This window comes from Leptosomus discolor, chromosome 6 (assembly GCF_034619465.1).
Source record: "Leptosomus discolor isolate bLepDis1 chromosome 6, bLepDis1.hap2, whole genome shotgun sequence".
NCBI lineage: Eukaryota > Metazoa > Chordata > Aves > Leptosomiformes > Leptosomidae > Leptosomus > Leptosomus discolor.
The window spans coordinates 21,400,564-21,421,503 of NC_141396.1; the positions used below are offsets into that span (position 1 = coordinate 21,400,564).

The 20,940-nt window shown below is 42.8% G+C and overlaps 1 protein-coding gene across 1 annotated transcript in view; it reads left to right on the top strand.

Moving 5' to 3' along the window:
- ANTXRL (ANTXR like) overlaps nucleotides 1-20,940 on the top strand; it is a 57,893-nt gene that overhangs the window by 25,557 nt on the left and 11,396 nt on the right. The window contains exons 11-17 of the mRNA XM_009953985.1: nucleotides 1,765-1,834; nucleotides 2,972-3,050; nucleotides 7,280-7,375; nucleotides 8,088-8,126; nucleotides 11,273-11,371; nucleotides 12,923-13,090; nucleotides 14,231-14,311. Coding sequence (XP_009952287.1) covers nucleotides 1,765-1,834; nucleotides 2,972-3,050; nucleotides 7,280-7,375; nucleotides 8,088-8,126; nucleotides 11,273-11,371; nucleotides 12,923-13,090; nucleotides 14,231-14,311 — 632 coding nt within the window. The remainder of the gene's footprint in view (nucleotides 1-1,764; nucleotides 1,835-2,971; nucleotides 3,051-7,279; nucleotides 7,376-8,087; nucleotides 8,127-11,272; nucleotides 11,372-12,922; nucleotides 13,091-14,230; nucleotides 14,312-20,940) is intronic.

The following is a 20,940-nucleotide window of genomic DNA, read 5'->3' on the forward strand; positions in this document are numbered from 1 at the left end:
CCAAAAATATTGAGTGTCCAGTTTCTTAGCAGTCCTCATTTATTCCCGAGAAGTTGTGTATGTCTGGCAGGGTGAAGCACGGCATGGAGAGGGGAGCTTTGCTCCTGTTCTATATATGCTACCCTTGTTGGCTGAGCACAGTAGGGGCTTTCATATCCTGTCGTGGTCAGACTGGAGCTTTCCGTAGCAGTGAATTCACTTACAAGTGGGAGCACATGAATTGCTCCTTCATTTCCCATCCTAGTTGCCTACGTGGAGGCTGCATTAAATAAACTCTAGTAGTCTGTCATTCCACTTAGAGATGCCCTTTGCCAGAGGTTTGTTTCTTGTGATTTACCAGGTAGACAGACTTTCAGTTTTTTTCTTCCTTGTCCCTAATGCACTGGCACCTTGACTGGACTTCACACAGTGAATGCTGATCTGGGCCTGGAAGTACACAGGAGGAAAACTACCCTAATTCCACATCTCCTCCATGCTGTGTTCTCCTTGGGTCAGGTCTGCAACAGATGTTGTGATGAGACACTGATCTGTGCTGGCTGGCTTTTCTCCCCTCAGGCTGGGCCTAAAACATCACTATGGTTTCCATGGTCTTATCCCTGCCAAAACAGGGAAATGAGCTTTGTCTTCAGGTGTGTTTGGGGTGGGTAAAGTATGAAAGAACAACTTTCAAATCTTTTGTTGCTCAAGTTAATTTTTTTTTTTTTTCCTAGGTAGAAAGAGTAACGTAGTCTCTAAGGTTTGAATAAGATGGCAGCTTTTACTGTCCCCTAATTCACTTGGATTATACTTTTGTGAACCAGTCTTTCTCTGGACTAGCACTTTCTCTGCTTTGGGCCATTCAGAGCTGAGGTGCAGTCACAGCAGTGACTCGTCTGCTCTTGTGCCTATCTCAGCTTACGCACTTTTAGTGGAGTGACATTGCAGGATTACTGCTAGGTCTCCTCTCTGTGTTCATGGGACTTGGCTTTCTGGATGTGGCTTTTCAAAGCAACAGGATTAGCACTACTGACTGGAGCAGCAGAGTGCAGGGAGGTAGGAAAACACCCATGGCCTTGCTTTTGACTCTGTCTGCACCAGAACCCTATAAACATGCGCTGTTTCTGGGTGATGCTGCCACACAGGGGAGATTGGGGACAGGAAAAGCAGCAGCTAGTGCAGGACAGGTCCTCAGAGTGACATCACTCATGGCCCTTCTCTGCCTGTCTCCTGTATGTGACCAACCGTGGTTTGTTGTGGTTTTTGGTTTTGATTGTGTTGTTTTTTCCCCTAGTGTCTGTCCACTTCAGCTCTACCCCATCTCTGTTCTTCCTTTTCCCTGGGCTCAAACAGTGCACCCTTGGCTTCTCCTGTGTGTGTATTTGGAAATGGCTAAGAAAAAAATCGAACCTATGCTTTTGACCCCATGAGTAACTTGTGGTGTCTGAGTATTCAGTATGAGTAGAGTTTGCATGCACTTGTCAGATAGACAAGATGAATATTGCTCAAAGCTGGCTTCAAAAGGGCTGATCACTGCTGTCGGGAACAGAGATATACTTCCACTTCTTAGCTGTGGTATCTCTAGCCTGATAACATTGTATTGGCATCAACAAGAATGGTCATCATAGTACTTGGCTTTGTAATCAGTACCATTGGGGAATATTGATTCTTGCCTATATACTGAATTTGTCTGTGGCTCTCATTGGTGTCAGCACTTCTCCAGGGGGTGCCCTGCTTGGGACAATTTTCTTTTTTGCATCCCTGACAGTTATATTAATTTCTTTTCAGGTGAAAAGCCGACCTTTGTTCACGATACTTACTTACTTTGTCCTGCCCCAGTCATAGAAGATGCTGGACAGTAAGTATTCCTTTCCAGCATGTGTCAAGAAAGAGGGGACTTCTGGATGTGGATGTTATTACTGAGCCAAGGACTCAGAATTTTACCCAAAGTACCAAGCTAATAAATTTGTGTGTGTGTGTGTATGTGTGTGGCAGAATTGCCTCTGTCCCTTTTGTGCCAAATTCTTTCCCAGTGTGAGCCGGTGTAGCTCTATTCAGTGTTGGGTCTTTAGCATAGCTTAACCAAAGGCCTTGTTGGACCATGGTCCCATATCGCAGAATCATAAAATGGTGATTTCTCATTGTTCCTGTATCCTATTTTTTCAGACCAAAAGGTAATTGAATTCCAGGCAAACTTTTCAGTTTGATTGAAAAGTGCTTGATTTGAATTCTTTTGCTGCTGTTGTAGGTGTTGCTTCTTGTGTTTTGCCCTGCTCTGGCTAGTGTTGGCATTTTTCAGCTGTTGTAATCCTGCAGACTCCTGGGAGACATGGCATAAGGCACTGCCTTTCCCCTAGGTGATCTTGTGGGTGCTTAAATATTGTACTGGGTGTGAGGGGGGAATGCCTCTCTCCCCCTTCCTATTTCTAGGTGAGGGAAATTTGTTTGGTGGTTTTTTGTTTGGTTGTGGTTTTGTGGATTTTTTTCCTCAGTCCCTTTCTCTGATATTGGAGAAGGGCTAGGGCCAAATTCTTTAATTTCATTGTCACTTCAGTATTTTTACCTCTCAACCTCAGTGCAGGTATTCTGGATTTACTTGGATATAAAAGAAAACACATTCTGGCTCTTTAAGCTGCAGAAGGGATTTTTTTTAAAAAAAAAAAAAGCTTTAAAGTTTCTTTTGCTATCTAGGGTAGTATTACAAATGTCTGAGACTTTACATTATGACTCACTAGTACCCTTTGCCCCAGGTGGGATAGAGGGTTTTTAATAAAAAGCATATGCCCCAACTCAATTAAGCCTATAAAAAAGGTAGCTCCTGGGCAAACAGAGAGACAAATGCAGGTGAGCACCTGAAGCTATGAAAATGCCTTGACTCAGCAGGACATTTTACCCATGCATGTTCATGAGCCAATGGCTAAAATGCAGCCAGAATAAAGGGAACAATGGGTATAAAGATGACACTAAAAATAAGTGTATCTATTTTGTGCTTTAGGGTGGTTTTCCTACAAGTCAGCATGAACAACGGGCTAACATTCATCTCCAGCTCTGTCAGCATCACCAGCACACAGTGTGTAAGTAATTGCAATGGGGCTTGACAGAGAAACCATGAGATCTTGGAAAGAGACGGTGGCTCTTCAGGCAAAGCCTCCTTGAGTGAGCATGAGCTCTCTACAGCTTCTGCATCATGGTTATTGACTGGATCCCAGCGGTTCTTTGAAAAATAACCAGGGCTAGTTAAGTCATTATTGATGACGCGCAGACCATGATAGATTTACTGAATAAAAAATTACAACAAAAGACACCCTGCCCATTTCTATCCCAGGAAAGATTGGTCTTCCAAAGCTAGATCTGACTAGAAGAGAAAATGAGGGAAGGAGCATCAGGAAGCAACACCCTTTTGAGCTTTGGGATCCCTTATGGGATCTGGGGTGAAAGGTGCAACTGCCAGGACTTGGATCTGGAAGGACCACAGCATGGAAGGTCCTCTAAATTTACATGGTTATTTTTTGTTTGGAGCTTACAGCATTTGTTCTTAGATCACCACAATTTGCCTTTACTAGTTCTGGATTTGCTAAGGCATTTTTACAGTTTTAGTGACAGGAGCTGGTTGCTTTTCTCTTGTCGTCATGGGGGATGACCAGAAAGAGATAGCAGCCTCAGGTCCTGGGATGAGCTTCTTGATAAAATGCTGCTGCTCAGCCCAGCTGAGGGGAAATATGCTGCTGTGGGACAGTGATGGCTGTGATATGAGCATCTCCTGATCAAAAAGACCACCTATCCCCAGGTGGAGTGTCAGAGACCAACAGCTATATGTGATCCTTTATCAAAATCTGATCTTAGAATCAAACAATCAAATGAAGAAGCTGACTAGTAGATAAGCAGTCATCTTTCTTCCCTTGGAATAAAAATAGGCAACACCCATAGCTGGTGCAAGCAACTACAGTAGCTAAAGATTTGGCCTTGTTCTTGTGGACTAAACAAAGTTTGCTGAAGTACCTGATAGCAAACACTTTGTATCAAAGTTGAGCTTTATTGATATTAGTGTCAAAAGGACTTTTATAGCCCACGCCAAATGCTGTCATATTGATTTGTAATCATTGTTGGCCTTTTTGACAGTTGCAGAACAGAAGGGCAGGAATGAAGATAGAGTCAGTGACTGGAACTTGCAAATCTGATTTTCTGATGTTTTCAGCAATGAACCTGGGAAATCTCACACCAGATTGCTGGAACAGTCTTGGGTGCAGGGACTCAGAATTTAGCAGTGATGTGTTTGCTGCTTCATCTGATTATTTTTACAAAATTTTCCTCCAAATTTTCTACACTGAAGACTAATATTTTAATGGTTTATTCCTCTCTTCGACCTCAGGTACAATAAAACCTTTTGAAACACAAGTGTTAACTGGTGCATTTAGTTACCCATATGTAGCTTATTTCTGGTGAAGACTGAAGTCTTAGCCCTAGCTGGGCTTCCTACAGGCCAGAACATGGACAGAGGAAGCTTTCCTCTCAGTAGCCTTAGGATAAAGAGAAGAATCCGATCTCCACTCCTGTCAATCTGAAAATTTTTGACCAGTCTCTTGCAGATTGAATGTGAAGGAGGCAGGGAGACTGATTCTCAGATGGTATAAAAAAAGACTGTCTCTCTCCAGTTACATCCCATAAGCAGGGAGGTTGGCAATTCAGTTTCCAACTTTGTCTTAATTTCATGCATTTCACTCTTCTTATTTTAGAGACTCCCTCAGTTTTCTTTCCTCTCCTGTTTCCTTTTCTGTGAGTGGCAGTCAGCTGGCCTGCTGAGCTCTCCTCCACAGCTGGCCATTCTGTTCTTTCTGTGCAGTAAGTATCATCACTTTACTCCTAAAGCCTCTGTGTGATCACTGTGCTTATTTCTGTTCAGCTGCATGAAGTCTGCTATTTCCTTTTCAAAGTCCAGCTTCACTATGATGCTTTGTATATTTAATCATTACAAGAGGACTCTTTAGCTTCTTGCTGCCAGCAGCTCCTGAGCTGCTGCTGGCAAATGTCTCAGCAATTTGTATGAGCACTTAGCATGGGAAAAGCAATGCCTGGGAACAAAGGCTACAAAACAAGAAGCTAATGTGTGTTTGAAGTAACAGTAGTAGTGGTATGTGCATCTGTGGCTTACACACTGCATTGGTGCTGTGCCTGGATTTCTTTTCAAGGAGTGCAGCAATATAAAGTTATGCTTGACTTTTATTTATCCTTTTCTTAGCAAATTGACTTCACTGGGAATTTATGCCTCTCAAGTGTCTGCTTGCCAAATGCATTAGTGCTACATGAGGCCACAGGAGGGCCAGAGAGGAGGATTGCAGCACTAAACTGCAGCTGGGTAGTATGTCTTTTAACAGGACCCATTTGAGCAGGGGGTCTTGCCCATGTCACAGCACTCCACCTTGGCTTGCAGCTGCTCCCTGACCAAATGAATGAGGTGAGCTGAACAGTGTATCCCAAAACAGGTCAGCTTGTTGCATCTATAACAAGAAGCCACAGAGCAGTGGAGGGATGGTGATGCTGTGACAACAGAGATATGGGATACTAGGCTACCTGCCTAAAAGCATGGAGTAGGAGCTGTGGTTGTGTTAGTCCCATCTTGAACATGTCAGTCCTGACAGCTCTAGGACTTGGCCTGAGAAAGAACTAGGTACCACCCAAGTCAGCCACTCTGGGATCTGACCCAGACTTTGCAAAGTTCATATCAGCGGGTACTTTCTTTTCCACTTTCAGCCTTTTCGTTGTCCAAGGGGAAAACAAACCGACTTGGAACAGTGAAGCGAATTCCTGTTTTAAGAAGGGGCTAAACATCAGTTACTAGTGTCATGGGAATTGAGCAAGTAGTTTCAGATTTAATAAGGTTCATCTCAGGAACATTATTCTCCATAAATCTTTAGAGTCTGCTTTCTTTCCATTTATCCTCCCACCTATCCTTTGGAAATCTCTTACAGCTTCCTCTCCAGGCAGCTCCTATTCCCTAAGCCTGATTCTTCAGCTTTTCTTCAACCTTTCTTCAAGCTTTTTTCATGTCTTCCTAGTCCCAGACTCTCCTCTAGCTTGCTGCCAGGTTTTACCTGTCCTCTGGTACCCCTGTTGCTGGTCAACTGAACCCCTTCTCAAACTCAGAAAATCTACCGTTGAAGAAGTTTCTTTTCCCAGTATAAAAGAAATGGCTGGAGCACCAGCACTAATCTTAACCTGCTCCCAGAGCCCGATGCAGTCCAAGGAAATGGCATGCCTCAGCATGCCACTGCCCTTCTGCAACAAATGTTTTATTTCCAAAAAGCCATGTGCTTTGTATGTTCTGCAGGGGCCAAACAACATATGAAGACCTACTTTCTTGTAGTCATCAGAGCAATACACAGAGTCAATACCTCTCCTGAACACACTGACATGAAATGCTCCGAGTGCAAAGAATCCATCAGATTTACCCAGGAAAATCAGAGCTGTGATTCTCTTTGGTTGCCTGGCTGCTCTGAAAAGCTAATTTCAAGTGTTAACACTTGAAATTTTTTGGATTCTAGTCATTTTAAAGAAAATTTAACTTTGATTTTAAATGTAGACCCTTAGCTATCCAGCCCCAGAGTCCCTCCATTCTCTGCAGAGAAATGAAATATAAAAATCAGAAATGCTTAAGATTATGAATACAGCATCTCATTAAAAATAATCAAACCAGCCCTAGGAAGAATACCAAGAACCAGCAGCATTAAAGACTAGTTTGCATAATCACTCAGTCTGGGATTATATGTGAATCAAGAAGTGATACAGGCAGGCTTGGGAGCTGAGGAGGCTGAGCGAGTAAGTTGTGCTCTGTTCTGTGATGTTGACATGCAAACAGTTACCCATAAGCTCTTAGCTCCAATGTTCTTTGAATATCAGCATTTGCATATTCTGCATCTCCAGGGATGAAAGACTACTCTGCACACCAGAGAACCTGGGGTGATACAGTTTGCAATCCCCCTCTGACAGTATTAAGTGACCTATCAGCGCAGATTTGGGAATGGTTTGTATACAAGTTTAACACCCTTGAATCTAGTGGGCTATAAACATACCATAAATTTAGACATAAATTATACATATACACACCACAAACAGGAGGTACTTCCCTGGATCACGACTTCAAATACGGACTTGTCACACCAAATACTGATGTGACCCTAATGATAATAGTGATTACTGTGCAGTCTACCTGAGACCTCATAGTGAGTGGTCTAAATGTGTAACTTCAGGGTTTCTGCCTTGTTTGTGACACATGCAGATAACTCAGAAATAATGATCTTGTTTGCAGCTGACTGGGACCATCCTTTTCATTGCCCTCTTGATTCTCTTTCTGCTGATGGCTCTGGCTCTTCTGTGGTGGTTCTGGCCCCTTTGCTGCACAGTGGTAAGTACAGGGTTTTATTCCTTTGACTTCTCTTCTCTGCAAAAACGTAGAGTTAAAGTGTTAGAGTGGGTGGTTAACTCTGTTTATGAAAAATGCTGCCAGGTTTGTAAAGCCTTGATTTGACAAATTGCTTGAAGTTCTTGTTGAAGTCACTCTGGTCTGGGGCTTTGAATGTTGCAAGGCCTACATGATTTTGGCACAGAATGAGAAGTTATAAGTGAGCTTGTGGACATGGGCCAAGTTTCTGTAGGGATCGAGACCTCCTTAGAGCAAGATTTGAAACCTGCTGCAGATAAGTGTAATAGAACTGATTCATTAATATGTACGTAAGCTGTTACGGTCGTTTTTAAAGAAAAGAGTTAGGCTTTCTTTTTTATTCAGAGGAGCTGTGGATTCTGAATGAATATTTTGCACTAGCTTGGTAATTATATGACACTTTTAAGGCAGAACTAGCAGAATATGGAGCTGTATTATGAGTTACTTAGTAGGGCACTTCTTGACTATTCGGGTAGTTCAGTGTGGTGGGTTTAACTTCTCATCTGCATTTATTTTATGCCTGCTGAAAAGCAGTGGGGCTAATGAGAGGATTCAACGTGGGGGAATGGAGCAGGGCAACCCATCTGTGAGATGAGTAAGAAAGCAGAAAGGATATAGCAGAGATGTATGAACCCTACCATTATCTCAGATTCCTCCCATTGTTTATGTATTCCAGGTGATCAAGGAGCCGCCACCACCACCACCTCCAGAGCCTGTAAGTATGCTGGTTTTGAGCTGTTGCACTGTCTGCAGCCACTCTAGTGTATTGTGCTGCCGAGAAACGTCAGCCCTGTAGGTGTCTTAATGACACCTTGAAGGCTGTGAGAGGAAGTCTCTTGGGTCAGGACAGTTATTTCTGCCTTCTGGCCTCTTTATATACATACAGAAAGATTATTTCTATCCACAGAGAAAATAGTTACATAACTGGGAAGTCCACAGACCAACAGTTCCTGTGGTATTTTTTTCCTTCTGCCGAACATCAAATGGGGGGTGTAGGCAAATCTTTGCTTCTCAAGCTGTGCTGAAAGCTGTCCCTCCTCCAGTAAAGCTGCCGTTGCCCTCAGCAGGAGTTTAGCCCAGAATGGAAGTAAGGAACAAAGTCTGGCAACTGGAAGAAAGGACGGTGAAGGCCACTTTCTTGTGGTTTTGCTACAGGAGAGGGAGACAAGAGCCTGCCCTCGCTGTAGCTCTACTGCAGAGTGACCTTTGGAAAGACATTTAGCTATTCTCCATTTAGAATGTAAGCTGTTTGAGGCAGTGTTGTATTTAGCTCTTTTTGAGACAGTAATACACTGACCCTGACCTCAGCTTAGTTTCACTGTGCTAATTTCATTAAAATAATAGTGATTAATAAAAGTACCTCCAGAGAAAACTCATGCCTGCCTTTATTTCTTTCCTAGGCATAGACAGTTAAATGATGGAAAAATACTTGCCTACCCACAAGAGAAGCTTACAGTTTGCTGCTAACTTGCTGTAATTTGGCATGAATATCAGGAGGCAACCACAGCTGCTGTTTTGAGGTTGCCAGAGGCCAACATTACTGTGTATGTGATCCTGTTGCTTGTCCTGGGCAGCAGCATTGTGACAATTTAACTTTAGAATATGCACCAAAAATCATGCTGGTTGTTCGGTGATTATTGTTGTCATGAAGCATGCAATTGCAGCCATGCTGTGTTTGAAGGAGGTTTCAGAGAGCATCACACCCCTGCAGCAGTTCACAGATGCTTTGCAATTATTCTGGTCAGCAGAGATTTTAAATACAATCAAAGAGTCTGTGAGCTGATGTAAACCTTCAGGAATAACACAGAATACGGATGTTATCCATCCCTTTACTTGGTCTTTTCTTTATCCAGTATGAATTGTTGTTTCATTATACTTCGCACTAGTGTCCCTGTGTATGGTGACTTGCCCTTTGGCTGATGTAGTCTGGGATCACTGCTATTAAACTGAATATAGTTATCTAAAACTTGTTCTAAACAGCAAGCATTAGATTTCCATTACTTTTCAAAATGTAGGTAGTAGCTGTTGATGTTGCGTTGCTATGTTCAGTGTAGGGGATATTTGGTATAAAACCTTTATCAGCTGGAAAAGTATCAGTCATCACTATTAACTGTGTCATGCTATTGTCAGGCTTGCCAGCAGTAAGAGTTGTTCTAGACATGAAGACTTGAAATCTGTGTTACATCCCATGGAGGAGGCAGGATATTTTATATAGTACTCAAGTTCAAAATGAAATCAAATATAAATTAATTAAAACTGCTGATGTAGTTCACTGGGTACTGTTTTAGTTGTGGCATAAAATGGGATAAAATTTGTGTACCTGTTATACTCTTAAAAACAAAGAAACAAAAAACCAAAACCAACAACAAAACCCACCACCAAACCATATTGCCTTCCTTGTGTATTTATTTCCCTGACTTAGGATAGAAAACAAGAGAACAACAACAACAAAAACCCAAAACAAAACAAAAAAATCAAACCCAAACCCCCTTACTACTTAATGGAAATCTCAAATCTAGTCTTGCCTGGCCAACTAAAGAATTTGTTGGAGGAACTGACCCGTGAACCATAGCTGAGAGATCAGATGTCATTGAATAACTGATGGGAATAACTTTCTCCAAGGCATAACCTGAGAGTTAAATATGAACAAACAAAAGTTAAGGCATGTTTTTTAAAAACTATTATTGGTTTTGGGACTTTCAATTCCTTTTACATTCCAGTAGAAACATGTAGGGCAATTTTGAGAAAGTGTCACCTAGTAATCTGACAATGATTTGTGTCCTCTTCTAGCATTTGTATTTCACTTGATTTTTTTTTTTTTTTAATAAAAACTAAGTCCAGTGTTTCTAGAAACATACTTGTACTGATGAAAATTAGCGGAAAGCACTGTGCATGGCCAGTCCAAGAGCAGCATGCACATCTGCATGTCAGCATGAGGTGTAGTTGCTTGTCTTTGTTAAAGAGTGTGGGGAATGAAGATGGTATTGTAGGAGGCTTGTTGGGCCCTTTCCTCAATGATGTGTGTACTTGGAGAGTGTCATGGTATAACTTTCATCTGCCTTGACGCAAAGTAATGATAGGGAGTCTGAGAAATCCCAGTGACTTCTATGAGCTCAAGATGATAGAGCTGGAGATGTGTTCCCAGGGTTGCTGAACCAGAAACACTTGCCAGCTTTTAGTTAAGAAAGAACAGTACAATAAACCTGAAGTAAAACCATGACTCAGACTCTTCCCACGAAAAATAATCTGCAGTCTGTATAATTGCAGGTCAAAAACTCTGGATCTGAGTTTCCTGGTTTCCTGATAATTTGGAGACGCTCCAGTCTGAGTCCTGGTTCCAAACTGTACAGCTTGAGCCAGACTCTACAAAGAATCAAGCAGCATAGAATAAGTGGTTATAACTGCCATGAGAAAAGAGTCTGATGCACATGTTAGAAAACTCACAGTGGTAGCTTTTTTCCCCTGTTAGGTGACATTAAGTTCTAAAAGCACAATTAATAAATGATTTCTTTGGGCTAACTGATTGCTACATTTTCTGCATAGCATAGTGGCAAGCCAGTATAATGTATGATTCATCTCCACTTTGCCTTCCCTTACAAGTCAGTTGTGATTTTGAAGCTCAATGCATATTTGACTAAATAAAAGCTGCCTGGAGAGAGGAATAGGCAATCCTCTTTGGCTTCCCTAGTTAAAATTGCAGCTGCAGAGACAAGAGACTTTTGTTTTTTGTCTCTGCAGTATAAATAAGTATTACACACAAAGCCAGATCTCCAAGCATTGGACCATAGGATGTTCAGTTGTTTTCCATAGCTTATGCTGTTTATGTGAGAACAGCATAATGTCTCCCTGTCTTTCCCATAGGAATCAGATGATGAAGATGGATTGCCGAAGAAAAAGTGGCCAACCGTGGACGCATCTTATTATGGAGGTCGAGGTGTTGGTGGGATTAAGAGAATGGAGGTATTTGGCTTGTTCTTTAGTGTTGTAAAAATCAACACATTTCATTATAAACCATAGCAATATGTTTTTATGTGATTTTCAAAAAGCTACCTTGATGGACTAGTGACTGGGATTTAATTAGGGCTTGTCCATCTGGTTGCACCTGCTGTCCAAGTAACAGACATCAAGCTGCCATCATTCACATGAATAATTAAATTAATCCAGCATTATGAGCCAGAGAAAATTTGCAGCTTAAGAAATGGGATAAGCACCAAAAGAAGTTTTAATTTACTGAATCAAATCCTTCAGTGCAGTTGGGTACGGTTCTCTTATCTCAGGCAGAGTTACACTAGTTTTGAGTATTTGAGGGTGCCATTTACACTGCCTGGCTGGCTGGAAGCAGTTGGTTTGGGGAATTTAAACCCGTGATTTTTCTTTTTTCCCCTCTTTTTGTCTGTCTTTTTTATTTGTTTTGGGTTTGGTTTTGGGTGGTTTTGGGGCTTTTTTTTTTTTTTTTTTTTTTTACAGTTAGGCGTTAACTCCTAATGCCTAATGTTCCAGGGAGTCAGTGGATAATGCTGTGATCAGCTGCTAACTCCTGTAAATAATGATGTTAGTGAAATCAATTTGATGTCCCTAACCATGGATAATGTAAGGCAGGAAACTGTCGCTCACCTATATCAGCTGAGAGCCTAATGATGACTATTAGAGATGTCACACCAGAAACTTTCATTAGATTTAATTAGTAGCTGAGGGAGGTGGGCTAGTGTAAGTCAGCCAAGGATCTGGTCCAAACTAGGGCTAAGAGAATGAAAGCAATGGCTTCTCAGCAAGTCCCTGCGAGTCTGCAGTTGAAGTATTGCATTTTAATATCCTTAACCAACCTTGATGCTGAGTAACCCTATGGATCATATATTGCCCTTGAATGCAGGGTCACATTTTCGTTTGACCTAAGTCAGACAACAAAATCAGAATTTCAGCTTGAAATAAGTAGTGTATAGCATGTGAAGATAAACTTACTGACCTCTCCTGTGACTGTGCAAGGTCATCTTTAGAAGACCTGTTTTTAGTAGTACCTGCACATGTTTGAGGGCTGATGCTCTTAAACCATTCACATACTTGTCCACTGGCCCTTGTTTCACTTTTGAACTGAACAACAGCAGCTGATTAGGGCTAGCTGTAAAGACTGCATGCCTTCAGGTGGTGCTGCTGCCTGCTTTTAGCATGAGGCAATGGGAAGCCTATTACACCTGTGTCATAGCAGAGCTGGGCAGAGTGCTTCAGCTCTCGCTTGGAAAAGAGTTAATCTGCCCTGGATGCTGTGAATTCCCACAGCACCTTAGGCTACTGGGAGGTACAAAGGCTGGTAGTACAAGAAGCTTTTGGGTGAGACTATTTGACTCTTAAATGTGTATTTCTGATAACAGTGAGAGTTTGGTGCCTTCATAAATTTGGTTTCATGTCTGGTGGCATTGGGTGATCTCATGGGAACTAGGTTAATGTCTATGAAAACCACCTGCTGGTGAGGACTGCTGAAATGTCTCTACTTACAGTGTGCTCTCCTGACTTCAGGTGCGATGGGGAGACAAGGGGTCAACAGAGGAAGGAGCAAAATTGGAGAAGCCCAAAAATGCTATTATTAAGTTGCCAGAACAGGAGTATGAGCCATGGGAACCCAAGCCAAAAAAGCCCCATGTGAGAAAGCCACCTTCCCAGAGGAAATGGTATACTCCAATCAAGGTAATGTGTCTGTCCCTCAGTTTTACCAAGTCTCTTATGTCATGCATGTTGCTACATCTATCTTCCTTAGCACAGCCTTTCTTACAGGAGAACTATTTAGAAAAATGGCCAGTAACCCTCAACTTTGCCCATTTCTTGGAATGTGCATTTTACCTGGCCCTGTGTTGCCATAGTTTTTTGAGGAAGAGTGGAGGGTATTGGAAGGCATGAGCAGAGATCTCCCTTCCCTCAGCTCACACCTTCTTTTCAGGTACTTTTGCACAGCCTAGATTGCAACAGCAGATATCTCAAGTCTTGGAGAGCGTGAATGCTGTTTTGTGCCATCTCAAGGGTCAGATAAAGTGCACCATCCTTGCTTTTGATTGCACTGTGGCTAAGGTCTTGGGTTGGGATTCAGCTCTGTTCCCCTCTAGTTCAGCCACAAGACATAGTGTTTGATTTTGGGCAAGTTGCTCAGTCTCTCCACGTTTTCATCCCTATTTCTCCCATGTCATTATAGTATCTGGTGTCTCCCTGTCTTTTAATGTATGTATCCTCACACAACCCTTGAGGAAGGCAGAGCTGTTATCTCTACTTACAGAGAAGGAAGCTGAAGGGCTAGCACAGGCCAAGGGAGCAGCATACCACCAGAAACTTCTGGCCACGTCTCAGACCAGTGCTTTGTGGGACGAGGTCCCCCCTTGCCACCACGCTCACCGATCAGTTTAACAGTGCTTGAATTTATTGTCTGGAAAGTACCTGTGAATTTTAAATCCTGCCTAGGGTAGGTAGTCTTGTGTCTATTTATCCATGTTTCAGCTCACCTTCCATCAGTACAGTACTTTTGTCATTCTGCCTTGTGTTAAGGTAGCAACTGTCTAATTGTGCCTCTTAGGGGAGTTGTTCATGTTAAACTGCAGTGAGTTTCAAGCAGGTTGAATTTGGCCCATTACATATCAGGTATATGTTACCCCATTGAGGTCTCTTTTTTGGCTGTCCAGATAAGCAGTATACAGAGGGCAAGGGCACAGGAGCAACGTTTGTGTGGACAGTTTAATACAGAAAGGCTGTATCATCTCAACTGTAGTTTAATCTCATGCTGTTTTTCTCAAATTTCTTGGTCATGTCACTTCTTGAAGTGTTTGTTTGTTTTTACTCCAGGGCAAACTTGATGCACTGTGGGCTTTGGTTCGACGAGGCTATGATCAAGTCTCTCTTATGAGACCACAGCCAGGGGATAAGGTAAGGTGTCACAAACGCACTGGCATGTCACTTCTCTGTTAGCACAGCAATGCTTTTCCCTCCCAACTACCCCATCTTTCTTTTTTTTTCTTTTGTTTTTTTTTTTCCTCTTTGTGAGCTTGTCTCTTTTCACATTACCCTAAGGCTAAAAATTTGTCACAAGAAATGAGCTAAAATGTTTGCTGTGGCATCTGTTTAAAAGTACTGCCCCAAAAGGTCAAAAGCAATGTCTCCACTGTGATGATCTGAGCAGACTGAGGAAGAAGTTGGCTGGCCACAGTGGTATATGAGACCTTTTTCAGCCATATAAGTTCTTAGCCTTTTTTTTTTTCTGGGCACACATGTTGAAGTCAAAGGATAGGTTCTTTCTTTGTGGCTTGTGCGGGACTGCTCATTTTGAATTTAATATGCAGTAGTCATTCTACAACAGTAATTATCCTTCCTACCCGACTTCATAAAAATGCTTCTCAGATTTAATAATAGAGTTAAGTGATTAATGAGAGAAATTATGAACTGTGCAGGTGATGAAGAAACAAATTATAGCGAAGTTAATGGAGAGTAAAGTTTCTGTAGGATTCTGTGTAAAGACACATTTTTGGGGCATATCCTACATGTAGGCAGAGAGTATCTCCTGCCTTGATAAAGTCTATTGGCCAGGCATGGGTCAGGAGTGGATTCCTGCTGGGAGGAAGCAGGGAGTTTGTGCCTTTCAGAGCCACAGATGTCTGTGTGCTGCCCTGGGTCACTTGCGATAGCTTAATTCAGAGCTCTCAGTTTCCTCATGAGGGCCTGGCACTGTTACGGTTGTCTCTATCTTGTTATTCTTGGGGGACAACTCCGTAAGAATTGAGTGCTGCTGCTTTGGGCTCTTGCATTTTCAGATTTGTCTTTCTGTGGTGGTACTTTGAAACATGAGGACTGAGCAGAGATGACAGCATCTTTCTCCCCGCTGTGGCCCCTCTCTGGCCAGAGTCCATACATTTCATCACCTTTGCTCTCAGGGGAAGGAGTTATAGATTTACAGTAGGGGCCATAAAGTGCTTTTCTTGGGTAGGAGTGGTGCAGATGCCCAGAGGCTGCACCTGTTTGCCTGGGTGACTTTCACGCCTAATAACAGACTTAAAAAATAGCCCTAATTTGCATCATCTAGGGCAGATAAGTTGCATCCCTCTGGCTTTTGGCAAAATACCATTATGACATTTATCTAGTTATTAACCAAAAATGCAGCTTCAGTATTTAAACTTTAGTCTTTTCCATTTTTATTTTGCTGTGTAAGGAAACCAAGAGAACAAACTCAGCTTCCTATGATACTTTGTAAAATGGTCTTAACTGTTTCACTAAGCTGCATTTTCAAGGCAGCTGTGTTTGAGACACCTTATTTACTTTTTAAGCACGATCTAGAGCTTCTGAATAGGCTCTTTAGGCCCAGCTGTATTTTGATAGCACTAACATTGTATAATATGAACCTATTCTCTGCCTTTCACTCCCTCAGTTGGTACATTTCTATCAGTGCAGAGCACAACAGAGCCTCTGTTAGCCTGCGCAGTCAAGAAGCATGCAAGGGGCTGGCTCCAAACAGGGATCCTCAGTTCCTTGCTTTCCAGCTCTGCTGTGGGGAGGACAAGGGGCTCAAAAGAGGCAATGTAAAACAGAGCAAGCTGAAGGGAAAACATTAGAAAAATCAAATGTACATCTGGGAAATAGGGTGGAAAGAATCCTATTGAGCCAGATTCCGTGGAAGAATAGGATCATCTCTGTTCCCTGGCCTGTGAAATTAACTAAGGCTGAAGAATATTGAAAGCGAAACAAGAAAATGACTAGACATCCTTCTGCTGTTTAAAAATAAAAAATAAAGGACATCACAGGCCTGTATGTCATGGAGAAAGCTAGCACAGAAAGGAGCAAGGTTATTATATATTGTTGGGTTGACTTCTCTAGTAGCAATCCCTCAGTGGAGAATTGGCTCCTTATGAGTTAGGCTTTTGGTGGGGGGGAAGTGTATAAATGTACATGTATGTACACGTAAGTATATATGAGCATACACACACGTGCACACACTTACCTTGTGGCTGAAGAATGGGGAGAGCAAGTCAGCGCTATGAGTGACTGGCAGTGTGGAGAGCCTGGAGTTCTGGCTGTACAGAGCTGGAGGAGCCTGGCAGCCCCAGGAGCAAGCCTGAAGCTCTGCTCGACCCAGCCCTGGTGGGTACAAGGTCACTCCTGTACAGGTGTGCTGACAGCAGTCAATGGATTTTGGTTTACTGTTGGGAAGACATGAAAGTACAGTCTGACCTGCCTCCCTGCATGTTGTTCTTCCAGACTGTGCCATCCAAAGGCCAGTGACTGCGTCGTGGTCTTGGAGAGAGATATTGCTTTGCTTTATGGAGTTTTGAGGGATTTGGGGGAGCAGGGGGCAGAGTTCTTTGGATATTTTAGTTTGCCTTTGTTTGTTTAATTTTCAGGCAATTTCATAGTTGTCTTAGTTGTTCAGGAAAACTTAGAGCTCAGAAAGCAAAAGGAACACAATTTAACTCTGTTTTGGGAGTGCCATTTGGACTCATAATTCAGAAAATTCCTATCTCTGAATTTCCCAGAATCAGTCAAATTATTATCTTTGCATTTTCAGAGATTACCAGAGATACAGGTTGTTTCCCACTGAAACAAGATAACTCACTGATGTTACATTTTCGAAATTTGTTTCACACTTTATCTCCATTGAAAAAAAAGTTTAATTTTCCAATTTTACTACTTCAGTTGAACATATGTTTACTTTTTGCAGCCATTGGGAGAAATTATAGCAAACCACTTTTTTCTGCGTAATGAAAATACTAATTATAGAGAAGAGAACATCCACAGTACAGGGAGAAAAATATTTTTCACAAGGCTTTTGGGGCAGGGGAAGATGACAAAAGAGAATTTTTTTTACATTAAAATATTTTTTAAAGCCTCTTTTGAAAAGTGTAATTTCTTTCATCATTTGAAAATGAATACTGTGGTTTGGGAGATTTCAGCACCTTCACCCACAACGCAGCCCTCTTATCTTTGGCTCTGCAAACCTTACAGCGAAGGTTTTCAAATCATGACTTCTCCCCGACTCCCATCATGAAGTGAAGTTAGAAATGTCACTGTATTTTTTTGAGTCTTCATGTGGTCAAGGCCATTTCAGAGTGTGTGTGTGAGAGCCTTTCTGTGGAAATTCGGGCTGAAGCATGTGTGCAGGAATACAGGGCTTACTGCTGCAAGTGACTTTCTGTTGTCCTTTGCCCTGGGTGGCCAGTGCTGCTGTTCATCCATCCTCATTTCTTCCTTCATCATGATCCTGTTTGCTTTCCCAAACCACCTGCTCTTTCCCTTACCTGTGCCTCACTTGGACTGCTGCCCTAGATAGTCCCTTCCATTTCCTTCTGTGGTTTCTTGCTGTCTCAGTCCTTATTTCCTTGCACTTCCCCTTGTTTCCTTGTACCTCCCCTTGGTGAGACAGACTGGTGCCTGCAGTCCTGCCTGCTGGGAGCAATGGGTTGGTGACCAGCCTCCTTCCCCTGTTCCTCTTACGCTGCAAGAACTGAGCTGCTGGTAGCAGCATGCCCTGGGCTATGGCCTCGCTCCAGAGCTGGCTGAAGCTCCTGAGAGCTCCCCTGTCCTGGCTCATGCCTTCCACAGATTTATCAAGAAAAGGATCTTAGGCAGGATTGTATTAATAGGACTGGTGGTGAAAATAACAGGCACTTTTCAGAACTGCTTATTTAAAGAAAACCAGCCAAGCACAAGCTCTGCTGCCCATTCTCCTGGGAGCTGTGCCCACAGTGTTTGGCTTGGCTCTGCAGACAGCTCCTCCTCTTGGTCCATATTCAAGATCATGTCATGGCACCACTGCTGAAATTGGTTATTAGTTTCACAAGTACCTCAGTAAATGGTCACAGGACCCCAGTCACTCGAGTTCTGCAGGTCACCCCTAGCAGAGGCTTCTGTTGCATCAGGATGGGACAGCAAGGGATAAACACACTTAGCTCTACCCCATCATTAGCAGATAGGCTGCTATTTGTGGGATGGCTTTTTGCTGAGCTCTCAGCATCAGGAGAGGAGCAAAGAGATGAAAAAGGGCTAGTGACTCTGCTGCAGATTGCTGGGCTTTCTTCCTTGCAGTAATGTACAAAGGTGAAGTCTTCATAGGCATTTGTGCTGCCGTTGTAGTGATGGATCCCTTAGAGCTAGGCTGCTATTCTTCCCTTCCTCCTGCAGAAATTTGCGGTTTAGAGGAGCAGCAGTCACTCTTTTGGCCCAAGAAAGGGATTGCTGAGGTGGGGACACTGCTCATCCAGTGACAGGGAGCATATCAGAGTGGCCACATGGCCTGGTGAGCTATGTTTTGCTCAAGATACTCAGGCTGCCTTGAGGAATTGCCCATCACTTTTGGTGTCCTTCTGAGCTTGCAGGGGGCTGTTATGAAGATCAGAGTTTGGGAAATACTAATGTCTGGCTATCTTGAAGTGTCTCATAGAAACCACAGTAGCTGGTGGGGCAGGTTGTCAGTAGTGTCTGCAAAAATAAACTTTCAAGCTCTTCCCCTTGGCCTCATGGAACAAAAGTGGGGCTGTTAGCAACTCCAGCAAGTAAAGCCCGAATGTGTGCAGAGAGGAAGATGAGATGCTTCTTTCAAATGGTCTGCTTAGTTGTTGGTTTCAGCAAATCCATTCAATTTTGCATTTCAGCACATACTGTCACAGGAAATTCTCAGCGGCTTGGTTTACCAAAAACCTCAACTAAAAAAAAAAAAAAAAACCAAACCCACATTTTTCCTCCCAGGCAGAATTGCTCTTGTTTACTTTAAACCTTTAGAAAGTGATCTCACTTTTGTCACTGAAAATTACCTGAAACAGAGAGTGAGAGTGTAGACTGGATTTTACTGTCAACATCACCCTTGTATACTCATGGAGCTTTACTTAAAAAAGCAATGCATTAGCAGTACTACCCTGTGGTTTGCACACACAAACCCCTTTCCTGGGCAGGCTATTGTGCAGAAATATGAAAACTTTTTTTTCCTTCTTCATTCCGTAAAACTGAAGGTAAAAAGGCTACTTTGCAGCCAAAAACTTCACAAACTATGAGCTGCTGGTCATTTTGGAAGCCAGGACTTCTGTGTCCTTTCAAGTTCTCACCATGGAGTTACTGTGTGACTTTGAACAAGGCACAGCAGCAGGAATTTTAAACAGCAGCCTCTGAAATGATAACAGGAGTATTTGGGTTCCTTATTCTGTGCATCCCTTTCAAAGTGATCACTCTTAAGCTGGTAGGTTTGTTAAAGCTCGGAAGGTCGGATTACCCTCAAATTTTGAGTGATTCCTTGTCATGCTGATCATGACATATGTGTGCCTTAGTTTTCCCGACTGCAAAATAATCGTGAGAATGCAGTATTTACCTGCCTTACAGCTGTGAGGTTTAGTTAAATCTTGCCAGGCACTTGGGACTCCTCAGATGAGTGGTGGGACACCAAACCTGTGGATTATTAATGATTACTAATTACTTGCTGGCTGCTACTTACAGGTGGTCAGCAGTTTGAATGCAGCCTATGGAGATGGCAGCACCCGTCTGTCACTCCATGCTAGCTGCCCCCATGTTAGTGCTATCTGGAGCTCATTCTAATTATTTCTTTTCAAGACTGAGTAATGGCTTTTAATAGGCTTCCCTGCTACTTGCTTGGAGATGTGTCGCCCAAGTAGTAACTGACAGAGCTACAGGGGTTGCTGGAAGAGCAGCGCCAAGCTCCTTCAGACTGTATTCGTCAGCGACTGCTGCCTGGTTATGGAGCTTTTCTCCCTTTTCTTAACCTTTCTGGAGCCAATTACTTTCATAAGCTGCTGAAAAATTAAAGAGACTGAGACATTGCCTGCCACAGTAGGTGATCTCACTTTGTCATTTTCAATGAAAATGTAACACATGTAGCTCCTGTTTTCCTTTTTTCCTTTTTTTTTTTTCTTTTTGCAAAGGACATCAGTATCTGTAAGGTTCATGCCTGCTGTAGCAGGCGTGGCATGGGCGGGGGGAAAGCTCTCTGGTGTGCGACCAGTGTCCTAATGCACAGTTCTCAGGATGTGCTGAGCACTGCAGCTGGAAACATGTAATCAGTGACTCATGAATTTCCTGTCCTGCAAGAAGCCCACATACTGGCATTACCGCTCACTTGTGCCAGGATCATGTTATTTCTGATGTGGAAGAAGAATTCACAAATAGGCTTTGGGGATAGATGCTACCAGTCTGCCCTTGGGTGGATCTAGCGGTCTGTCCACATCTGTGGGAGCCAGAGGCATGCTCAGTAACAGCCACGAGGCTCTTTTGAAGGATGGGTACAAATCTCAGGGCTGGTGCCACTTAGCATGCACCAGGATGAAGAAGAATTTGCCTTGTGGTTAAGACACTGAGATGTGATTTCTGAGACCCTGGCTGTAGCTGATGTAAGCTACTACACTTCTGTTGTACTGTAGTTTGAGTGATAAGTGAGATGAACAGTAAATTCTAGGAGAGTGAGACCATGTTCCTGACAGCACTTTGAGCTGATGGACTCTGTTAGGTAGACAGGGGGCTCTTCTGCCACTCTTAAAGTGTGCGTACCACTTTGATATTTCTTTGAGATT